Raw genomic sequence first — 11,870 nt, forward strand, 5'->3', positions numbered from 1 at the left:
GAGCACAGAGCACAGAGGACAGAGGACAGAGGACAGAGTCAGAGCACAGAGGACAGAGGACAGAGGACAAAGGGAAGAGGACAGAGGACAGAGGACAGAGGACAGAGGACACAGTGCTGTGTAGTGGTCATATGTCAGAATGATAAGCATGTCGCTCATCAAACTCCAATGAAAACCATTGAAGGTTAATTTGATTGGCTACTTAGGCTCCGCCTCTCTGTGGCTCCGCCTCTCTGTGGTGTGTTAAACTGCTGGTTGTGTTACCTTACAGGAATGTTGTTCTTCTGCTCTCTCTGGCTGTGCTGCTGGTTGATGGAGACCTGGGAACCAAAGGTGAGACCACAATCTGATTAAAAACTCAATCTGATTAAAACACAAAACACCGAGACGATAACTTGGTTCCCATGACAGCATGTTGACACAAAGTCATTCATTACATATTATATATGTTATTTTTGCAGATGGGGGAGTCATGGCGACAGGTGAGGAGCCTGTCTCTCTCATTTACTCTGTCTAATTCAATTACTCTAACCGTCTAAAGTCTAACCTGTCTCTCTCTCTTTATCCCATTCCTCTGGCAGATAAGGATTCTACCTCTGATGAAGCTCCAACAGGTGAGTTAGTAGGAGGTAGTTGGCAGGTTGTCTGTGGGAGGAGCCTATATATGTGCGGGATGATTCAGTGAGAAGAAGAGCAGTTTCCTCCTGATTCTAATCTCAGCTAAACACTTTCACACCTGTGGCTGTCAAACTGAATGTGAGAAGTGAAAAGTATGAGGTTCTTAGGTGTACTGAAGGTCTGTGTTGTCCTTTCAGAGAGTATGAACGTCGTCTCTCCTGACCAGCCTGGTAAGACAAACGCCTGTGTTACAGCTCCATCTTGCGGCTCATATCAGCATTACATCATCATTACACCACTGCTGCCAAAACGTACTGAGAAAATGGAACGAATGAATAAGTCTAAGGAAGCGTGTGTGTGTGTGTGTGTGTCTTTCCAGATGAATCCCAGTATTATGGAGTGGGACCTTCAGGTAGGAACATGATGCAGCAACATTCACATCCTTTGACTCAATGGTGAATACATCAGACATTATATTATACCTTCATTTGGATTCCAGACACCAGCAGCACCAGTGCAGAGCTCGCTGACAGTGAGTTCACCTTCATCCATTCATCTCTCCACATCGTCAGCTCTGCTTAGAGCCACACACACACACACTCACTGTTCAAATTCACTGTTTTCAGCTCCAGCAGCCAACGAGGTGACTGCACCTGGTACGTAGTCTTTTATTCTGTGTGTGTGTGTGTGTGTGTGTGTGTGTGTGTGTGTGTGTGTGTGTGTCTGCTTTAATTTTCCTCTGGTTTAATTTCAGAAGCTGCTGTTGCTGCAAAGATTGTTGAGGAAGAAGATGGTGAGAGATAATACTATTCTGCATCATACTTCAGCATTAGATTAGATTAAGATTCAACTTTATTGTCAGTGAGCAAGTACAGGTACAAGCCAATGAAATGCAGTACTACCATAATGAATACACACTATACTGTACTGTAACACCTACTGAACTTTAGAAGTATACTATAACATAACGCTGCACAACCTAAACATGCTAGAACACAAAGCAGCACAGTTCTTATTCTTTTCCAGCAGAGGTGCTGTGGCGTTTGTGTGATTTCGATCGATGAGGTTTGTTGTTTCCTTTAACAGAAGATGAGAGCCAAGACTCAGAGGAGGGTGGGAAGAAAAAGATCAGCTCTCGTGCAGCCAAACCTCAGAGCCCCGCCCTACCCCCACAAAGCCCCGTCCTGCCCCCTCAGAGCCCCGCCCACTCTCCCGAGCCTCTCCTGCCCCAGCCAAAAGCGCTGGTGCGAAGCCGAGCATCCAAGAGGAGAAGCCGAACCGGCCGGCGTCAGATGTGAACACTCAAATGAACACGCAGTAGGTACAGAGACAGATCAACACACATAGACACGTGCAGATACATGTTAGTCAAGACACACACACACACACACATCAGGTGTGTTCCTCATTCACATTCACTCCAGGACCTGGAACAGAGTCCTGATCCACCCAAACAAAACAAACACACCCAGGGACACAGCAGAGGCTTTCATTGGTCTGGTGGAGATCCACAACCCCCCACAGAGAAACCCAGATCTGCTGAGCTCAGTTCCTGACAGGGACAGGCCAATGAGAAGTCACAACTGGGCTGGCTAACATTGTGAAATCATTTAGTACACCAGGCACTGGTTGATTGGTGAGTGAGTGACCTGAGTCCGGATTCCATCTGGACTGACTTGACGGCCACATTCAGCTTCCCCTCTGTTTCTTCCTGCTGTCATGAATAAAGTTAACTGGGTGAAAGGTGACCTTTAAATCTGAATATTCAGCCAAAATCTGCTCTGTCTTCCTTGAGCTCATCAGGAAATCAGCCCAGCTAAAAACAACAACAGATGTCCTCAACATGTTAGGAATAAAAGAGTGAGAGAGAGAGAGAGAGAGAGAGAGAGAGAGAGGGAGAGAGAGAGAGACAGAGAGAGAGAGAGACAGAGAGACAGAGACAGAGGGAGAGACAGAGGGAGAGAGACAGAGAGACAGAGAGACAGCGAGACAGTGAGACAGAGAGACAGAGAGAGACAGAGAGAGAGAGAGAGAGACAGAGAGAGGGAGAGACAGAGGGAGAGACAGAGACAGAGGGAGAGACAGAGGGAGAGACAGAGAGACAGAGAGACAGAGAGACGGCGAGACAGAGAGACAGAGAGAGACAGAGAGAGAGAGAGAGAGAGAGAGAGAGAAGGAAGGAAAGACAGACAGACAGACAGGAATAAAGACAGAGAGAGTGACTCTGTGGAGGAGAGAGGAGCCCAGTGCATCATGGGAAGTCCCCCAGCAGTCTCGGCCTATAGCAGCATAACTCAGGCTATAAGCTATAAGTATAAGCTTTATCAAAAAGGAAAGCCTGAACTGTGTGGCTGTCTTCCCCCCCCCCCCTCCCTACCGACCCAGTCTGGGTTCATCAAGGGAGGAGCCGGATAACTGAAGGCTCCGCCTCCTGTTCTACTGTAGAGTTAACCTGAGGTGAGCCAGGTCAGTATGACACTGATGAAGATGTTCATCCTCTTCATCATCATCATCACCTGTGTCTGTTATTCACAGTCAATAAGCGTCACATTAAAGTGGGAATATAGCCTCGATATCAAAACTGCGTATAAACATGTCAGTCTGATACACACACACACACACACACACACATACACTAAATTTGTCATTTTCCCTCAAGCCCATATTTTCATTTTATTTTCCACTTCAGGAAAACAAATATGATCAAACAGGTCCATGTCACAGGAAATGAATGAGTGCAAATGACATTGTGTCCTGACACACACACACACACACACACACACACATCTGCTAACTTCACCTGTAAATGGGACGATAACATGGCAGAGCAGGAAATGTGTTTATAAGCAGATCAATCACTATCAGCAATATTATGGTGATTGGAAGCCTCATGAAGTTTGTTAGATCCGCTGAAAGGTTTCATGTCTGTTTGACTCATCTGTCCGTTGTCTGTCGTCATCAAGTTACAGTCCGTCTTTCTGTCCTCTGCCTGTTTGTCTCCAGTCCATCATCTCATGAATCAGTCAATCATGTCAAAAGACACAAATAAAAGAGTTCTACTAACAATTCTGCATGTGGTGTCATTTATGGATCAGGTCAATAATCATTGACTCTATCTGCTGATGTCATCTGATCTGTATTTGACCATTTTCCTCGTTGCACCTTTGCTCATATTCCATGAACAAATATGAAATAAATCTTTAATTGGCTCAGATGTGAACCTCAGTCTGTTAAAGTTGTTGAGACCCAATTAGTGAATTGTGTAACTCAAATTATTACCAATAATAATCAATTGTAAAGCTTTCTTACATTCATTAGTGTAACATCACAGACTCGTATTAATGAGCTGCAGCATATGTAGCGTTACACAGCGCCCCCTGGTGTCAGAAGAAAATGCGTGTCTGGAGACAACGCAATCAGTGTGTGTGTGCGTGTGTGTGTGTGTGTGTGTGTGTGCATTTCTGTATAGTTTGAAGTAGCACTTCTGATCACACTGAGAATCAACACTCAGCAGTACAGTGGCAGCACAGTGGTTTTAGCAGGTGGTTGAGCTCTCATCTAAAACCTTCTGGAGGATTTATTCAGTGTTGCATTGTGGGTTAACAACATACTTCCAAAGCTTCCAAACTTTTTAAACTGTCTTTCATTTGACCCTCAGTTACGTATGAGTTTTTCTGTTCACAGAACTATAAAGTGTCACTTTCACTTTAGTTTGGGTGTAACTTTATGTGTAAACATTATTTTTCTTTTGACTTTGATCAAAACGTTTCTTGGATACATAAAATAAGTTATTCTGTGGGATTATGGGTTTCTGCTCTATGAAAACATCCTCATCAATCACACTGAGCTAAATGAATACAGGGCCTCATTAGCACCCATTAGCATTCCTGCCTAGCTCCACACACACACACACACACACACACACACACACAGCCTGTCTGTCTCTATGCCTGTCTGTCTGTCTGAGACAGATTTATCACTCTGCTTTTCCTCCTGCATTCACTTTTTGTCCTCAAATGAACTCTCAGCTGTTTTCTGGATCTTTCACAGTTTTCCCTGTGACCTCATGGTTTAGTCCAGATTTCAGAGGTCTGGTTGGTTAGAGGAACACTGAGCAGCATGAACACAAGGATCCTTACACGTGAATCAAGCAGCTGTGTGTAGTAACTCACTTCAGTTCTTCTTCATAATGACTAATGTTTTTGTTACTAGACTAATTACTTCACCTAATAGTTATTTGAACTTGATGTTACTGAAATTATTTGTTCCTTTGCAGTTTGTGCTTTTGCATTACAGTGTTGCTAAGATACCAGTTTAACAGTTTGATTTTAGCAGCAGTTCTAACATCAATGAGGTTTCATGCATCAACATAATTCTCTGACTAAATGTGAGAACTAAATTCTGAAGAAACGCACATCTCTACTCTGTGTGAGCATAGACCTTATGAACATACTTACAAAGGAACATTTTGTTCTTTTACTTCAGATGTCATTGTCATTTCAAACATAACATTTTGGCTTTAGCTTTGACACACAAGGAAGCAGGAGAAGCGAACAAAGACATTATTGTGTCATTTACCGATCGCAGATACGACACACAGTCATGTGACCTCCGTGTTCACAAGTTCACATGTTCACAGAAACAGGTTATAGAATATTTGGGTATGAATCCTATGCTGTATCTGTGGAGTCATTTTCTCACCCTACGTTGATCAAACTGGATTTCCAACATTATTAAGATTCCAACAAACAGAAAGTTCCTGGTGGCTTAAAGGAAGACGTTGGCTTGATTGGCCTCATTGTTTAACATCATCGTGTTTCCTCATTGCAACATCATTACTCAACATTCAGGGTTTGAGTCTCAAAAATGAAAAGGTTGAAGCGTCCTAAACATCGGAACCTTTTGCTTCAAACATATTGATTCTATTCTATCACCTCCAGAATCATCGTCGCTCTAGAAGGTTTCCTCTTCCAAACACCAGGTACAACATCTTGACCTTTTACTCAGAGTTTTGCCTTGTTTCTGCTGTTTCACTGGATTTCCCCTTTTTCATGAAACTTTAAACTGAGGCTTTTAGAAAACCTTCAGAACATTATCAGATGGCAAGTGGGCATTCCCCCGAATCTGATCCCCAACACACACACACACACACACACACACACACTTTCTTGGGATGTTTCGTGTTTATATTTGTGGAGTCAGTAAACCACCACCAGCCCCATAAATTAACCACTTAACATAACCAACAACTAACACTTAACACACTGACAAACATCAAAATCCACCAATAAAACCACAAAAACCAATAAAGCTGGATTTGATTAGTCTTCACTGTTCACTTTCTTGTTGATTGAATATCAGCTCAGACTGCAATCCCAGCAGTGTGAAACACACAGCAAAGCAACTTTGAACTAAATTGAAAAATGTGATCTCATATTGTAAAGTGATGATGTCATCATCATCTTTTGTTACCTTAGAATTTGTAGTGCTTGCGAACATTTTCTGAAATATACACAAACTTACATCAGCCACTCACATGGCTTCTGCTACATTCCTATGCTGACGTTGCACAACAGCAGGCCTGGATGAAGGACCAGCGTCTTCAGATGAGCCTATCAGAGACCGAGCTCCTTCTCATTCCGGCCAGTACTTCCATACAACCACCAATCAGCATCCAGCTGGACTCCTCTCCACTTGATCCGACAGTCTCCTAGGAAGTTGGATGTCAAGATTGATGACCAACTAACCTTCAAAAGATGTCGGTGTTAGGGTTAGGGTTAGTTAGGTAAGTTTCTCAGTCATCCAGGTCACGGTGTCAAGAGTATCAATGACCCGATAACAGCTCAACAGAGGTCAAATCCTGGGAATCCCTGCTTGTCCATTTGGACTGAGAAAGACCTTTGAACCTGCAGAAGAAGAAACCCTTGGAAACTAACCTGCAAACAACACATTGCTTCAGTCTCTCCGTCTCTACACACCATACACACTATGTACCTACACACCACACACACAGTATGGAGCATCAGCAGTGTGTGTTCCTCACTGCTTTATCTGCGATTGTCGCATTGATTTAGCAACCTTAGGTTCACGGACAATGAATTGAGACGAGCTCACAACAATGAGACGAGCTCACAACAATGAGACGAGCTCACAACAATGAGACGAGCTCTGATGGAGGCCACATGTTCACAAACTATTTAGACAAAGACGCATCAGGTGAGCTTGGTTGAATATTTATCATATTTGTGGGCCTGTAGACTTTAGCGGCTCTGAGTCTGCTGCTTTCTCACTACGAGCAAACTGCTCCATGGAGCGACTAAGCAGAGAGCTGCCCCTCCAGCTGCTCTGGGACGTTGAGTCCAGACCTGAGTGCCATTGTGGAGTTCACAGACGCCAAACCAACCGATCGACACTGCCTGAATCCAGCCTTCGATCGGAATGCCAACAGTGTGTGTGGGTGTGGTGGGTGATTGCACTTCAGGAGCAGCTGCTCTGTGAAAAAGTAGTTTCTCTGCTTTCTTAGACACGAGGTTGCTCATCTTATTCATCGTATTGGAATGGAAAATAATGCAGTAGACAGCAGAAAAGCTGGAGGGACTGAGATACAGACGAGTGTACACACACACACACACAAGTACCATAAGGAAGGATACAGTTAGAATGATGATTATTGACATTCAGACAGGCAAGCAAGCAGACAGTCAGACAGGTAGACTGGAAGGCAGACGGGTGGACAGATTGTCTGTGTCTCTTCTTGTATTTTGGTCTCTTCTCCATGTCACTGGTACTCTTTGTGTCTTTGTGTGAGTGTGTGTATGCGCACGCATGTTTGCAGGTTAGTTACTATCAAGCCCACGTGTTTGCCTGCCAGGACTGAGAGGCAGACGGACAGACAGGCATACAGACAGACAGGTGGGTGGAGTCATTGGCTATAAAAGACGCAGTGTGACTCTGAGGACTCACAAAGTGCCCAAACTTTCAACGTTTTCTTCCACAAAGGCGCTCGACAACAAACATGTCACCAGGGTGAGTTCATGTCTTTGATTACTAAAACAACCACTTAGAAAAACTCTTTCTTCAATTCACTTCAAAATTAATTCATTCCTTTTACTTATGGAGAAGATATTAATCTAGTGAGAGTTAAATATTCTGCATAAATTTCATGTTTCTGATCCTGCATCATCATAAAGTACTTTCCTTAAATCACGGCACATCTAAATGTTAAAACAAAGAGTTTACTATGAATACTATGAGTACTCTCTCTCTCGCCCTCTCTCTCTCTCTCTCTCTCTCTCTCTCTCTCTCTCTCTCTCTCTCTCTCTCTCTCTCTCTGCCTCTCTCTCTCTCTCTCTCTCTCTCTCTCTCTCTCTCTCTCTGCCTCTCTCTCTCTCTCTCTCTCTCTGCCTCTCTCTTTCTCTCTCTCTCTCTCTCTCTCTCTCTGCCTCTCTCTTTCTCTCTCTCTCTCTCTCTCGCTCTCTCTCTCTCTGCCTCTCTCTCTCTCTCTCTCTCTCTCTCTCTCTCTCTCTCTCTCTCATATATACGTTGGGGGAAACAAAAGATTCTTTGTGTTTTGAGTAATTTAAGCCTTCAGGCTAAAACACAAACTAGCTTTTCTCCAACTATTGACTTTATTGAATCAGACTATCCTTCATCCTTCACACGCTATCATCATCATCATCATCATTGGATGAACAGGCTCAAATTGCAGCACCTTCATGTGTGTGTGTGTGTGTGTGTGTTGCAGGTATATTGCTTTGCTGCTCGTCTGTCTGGCTGCTGTTGCTCTCTCAGCTCCAGTCAGTGGTGAGTGATGATGTCATCGTTTAAAGACTTCACATGTTATCAGTATTAAACATCAGAGTTCGTCATGTAAACGTAATGCTTAGTGTATTTATAATGAACTATTCTCCATGTTAAATTTAAATCTTAATAGTAATAATAATAATAATAATGTTTATGATTATTACACATGCAAACACACACACACACACGTACACAACTGGGCTGTTTTGTTAAATGATTGTTGTTGTTCTTACAGATGATACGATTCAAGAGCCAGGTCAGACACACACACACACACACACACACACACACAAACACACACACACACACACACACACTAATGACACAATGTGTATCTGCCTCCACAGATGCTTCTCAGGATCTAGAATCTACTGAAGGTAGGGTGTGCGTGTGTGTGTGTGTGTGTGTGTGTGACTGAACTTGTCACTGGAAGTAGTTTAGAGGAAGTTATGCAGTCTGTCTGGATTGTTCTTCTGTTCAGGAAGAAGGAAGTTTTTTCTTTTAAAAACCAAACAGCCTTGTTCTTCCTGCTGCAGGTTTGTCATGTGATCAGTTTACATCAATCTGACATCAGTTATTTTCATCTTGCCTAAGATCCTCGTGGAACTCAGCAGAATGATAACGTCTGACTACACAACACACACACACACACGCGCACACACGCAAACGCACACGCACACGCACACGCGCACACACACACACACACACACACACACACACACACACACACACACACACGATCCTCGTGGAACTCTAAATGAGTCTCCTTTCAGATCAGAGGTCAGAGGTCACTTAGCAATATGAGATGATTACTAAGGTATTTCAACCAGAAATTCAGTAACTTGAAACAAAGCTAAGTAACTGCAGATATATTAATAGTTCATAATAATAAAGCAGATGTCAAAGTGTCTAGAACTTCAGGTCAATGTAAGAAATTCCATTGATTCTTGTTTCATGGTCACATGCAGACAGCTCAAATTCAACAGAAGACATGGACGTCAGCAACAGCAACATAGCTGAATCTGAGCAAGCACCTGAGGATGGTGATGGACCGGATGAAGAGGGCACAGAGTTGAAGCAGGAAGACCCAACTGAGGACGTCACAGAAGAGGGTAACTCCAGCACTGAACAACACAAAGCTTCAGCCTCTGTGGATGAAACTGACGCACTTCCCTCCATAGATGGTACCGAACCGACGGAGGAAAGTGATGAACCTGAAAATGACTCGAAGGGAGACAGCAGGTCAGAGGCTGAACCGACAGCATCAGATGGCGAGGCTGACTCCTCGGCAGCATCAGATGACGAGGCTGACACCTCGGCAGCATCAGATGGCGAGGCTGACACCACGGCAGCATCAGATGGCGAGGCTGACTCCTCGGCAGCATCAGATGGCGAGGCTGACACCACGGCAGCATCAGATGGCGAGGAAGGAGATGATAACCCCAGCACTGGAACCGAACCGACGTTGGACGAAAATGATGGATCTGAAAATGTTTCGGAGGGAGACAGCAGCTCAAAGGCTGAACCGACAGCATCAGATGGCGAGGCTGAGACCACGGCAGCATCAGAGGGCGAGGAAGGAGATGGTAACTCCAGCACTGAGAAACAGAAAGCTTCAGTTTCTGTGAATGACAGTGATGAAACTGACACACTTCTTCATTCCACAGACGAAAAGAGCTCTGATGCTGAAAGTGACTCAGCCTCAGATGACAAGAGTGATAAAAGTGAAGATGCCAGTACGGACAAGGGGGAAGGACAGGAAGACGCCGACACTGACGATCCCACTGAAGGTCAGGAACCTGAGGAACAGATCAGCTGAGATGTTCTGTGGAGAGGGTTCAAATGCAGATCACACAGTTTCACCCATGTTGGTGTCTCCATGAGCGCTAAAGTTCCAACAATCTTGTGTTTCTGATTGGACAAACCAAAAGACAACTGCAAGAGTCATAGTTTTACACTATTGAGAGAGTCAGATGAGTTCTGGTCTTTATGGGCCTTGGTCCATTTTTAAAGGGTTCGCTTGCAATGAAAATAAAGCATCATTTGGTCCGTAAGGGCGACAGGGTTAGGGTTAGGGTTCTTACAGATGATACGATTCAAGAGCCAGGTCAGGCACTACTGAAGGTAGGGTGTGTGTGTGTGTGTGTGTGTGTGTCACTTGTCACTACATGTTACATGTTACATGTCTCATGTCTCATGTCTCATGTCTCATGTCTCATGTTCTCCTCATTTCTCATTGCAGCAACACCTACAGATGACTCCACCTCGCCCAGCTCACAGGGTAAAGGTCACACATCACAGCCTCAGTCCTTACAGGCTGTTTCCCCGTCTGCATCTAACCAAACTTTTCTCCTTGCATCTACAGATTAGATGCTGAACCGCAGTCAACTGTGGAGGCTCATCAGATACAGGTAAGACACACACACACACACACACACACTCATAACACTCTCTCTCTCACACATACACACTCTCTCTCTCTCTCACACCCACGCCCACACACTCTCTCTCTCACACAAACACACACACACTCTCTCTCTCACACACACACACACACACACACACACACTCTCTCTCACACACAAACACACACACACACTCTCTCACACACACACACACACACACACACACACACTCTCTCTCTCACACATACACACACTCTCACTCACTCGCTCTCATACACACACTCTCTCACACACACACTCACACACATACACACTCTCTCACCCACCCACACCCACACACACACACTCTCTCTCACACACACACACACACACACACACCGACACACCTGCTTTATGTTTTCTGCTCTGTTTTCAAAGTTTTCAGATAAATTAACCCTTTGTAATTGTGTGTTTTTTGGCTCCTCCCCCTCAGAGCCAAGCTGGTGGCCTCCGCAGCAGAAACGGTCCCCATGACAACAACAATGACAACAGCTTAACTGTAATTAAACACTTTCTTGTGAATGTCTGGACTTCCTGTTTACTCTGGTTCTGGTTCTTACTAAGGTCTGTGATTGGTTGATCTATTCTTTTAGTCTAACGTGTTTCAGTCAGTCACTGTGTCTCTGTGTGTCTGACTGTGTGTTTTAATATGGGAGCTACCTGTCTCACTGCCTGTCTCACTGCCTGTCTCACTGCCTGTCTCACTGCCTGTCTCACTGCCTTCATCATTAAAGAATAACAGCACGTGATGTGAGACTTTGTTGTAGTTTCCTGCGTTTTCATTGGTCGACACACAAGTGAAGATCCGATGTGATGATGTGATGAAGATGAGACGAGGCTTTGAGTTCTGTTCACAGAGGGAATACTAATAAAGTTTAAAACGTCCACAGCCTCATTCACTGCTCACTGTGTGTGTGTGTGTGTGTGTGTGTGGGTGTGTGTGTGTGTGTGTGTGTGTGTGTGTGTGTGTGTGTGTGTGTGTTGTGTGTGTGTGTGTGTGTGTGT

At 44.4% G+C, this 11,870-nt stretch overlaps 2 protein-coding genes across 2 annotated transcripts; both read left to right on the plus strand.

Annotated features, from left to right (window-relative positions):
* Nucleotides 1–235: 235 nt before the first annotated feature.
* Nucleotides 236–3,676, plus strand: LOC142990387 (uncharacterized). Its single transcript, XM_076140172.1, has 9 exons — nt 236–333; nt 462–482; nt 582–614; nt 816–848; nt 998–1,030; nt 1,118–1,150; nt 1,245–1,274; nt 1,373–1,411; nt 1,705–3,676. The coding sequence occupies exons 2-9, from the start codon at nt 473–475 to the stop codon at nt 1,914–1,916; spliced, it is 423 nt and encodes a 140-aa protein (XP_075996287.1). The 5' UTR covers nt 236–333; nt 462–472; the 3' UTR covers nt 1,917–3,676.
* A 3,812-nt stretch (nt 3,677–7,488) lies between these two features.
* stm (starmaker) lies at nt 7,489–11,750 on the plus strand. The gene is made up of 10 exons (XM_076140167.1): nt 7,489–7,644; nt 8,363–8,421; nt 8,657–8,677; nt 8,769–8,798; nt 9,390–9,533; nt 9,603–10,007; nt 10,089–10,211; nt 10,664–10,702; nt 10,787–10,832; nt 11,299–11,750. The coding sequence occupies exons 1-9, from the start codon at nt 7,634–7,636 to the stop codon at nt 10,789–10,791; spliced, it is 837 nt and encodes a 278-aa protein (XP_075996282.1). The 5' UTR covers nt 7,489–7,633; the 3' UTR covers nt 10,792–10,832; nt 11,299–11,750.
* The last annotated feature ends 120 nt before the right edge of the window (nt 11,751–11,870 follow it).

This window comes from Genypterus blacodes, unplaced genomic scaffold (genome assembly GCF_046128005.1).
Source record: "Genypterus blacodes isolate CSIRO-AG114 ecotype Tasmania unplaced genomic scaffold, CSIRO-AGI_Gbla_v1 ptg000521l_1, whole genome shotgun sequence".
In the NCBI taxonomy this organism is placed as follows: Eukaryota; Metazoa; Chordata; class Actinopteri; order Ophidiiformes; family Ophidiidae; genus Genypterus; species Genypterus blacodes.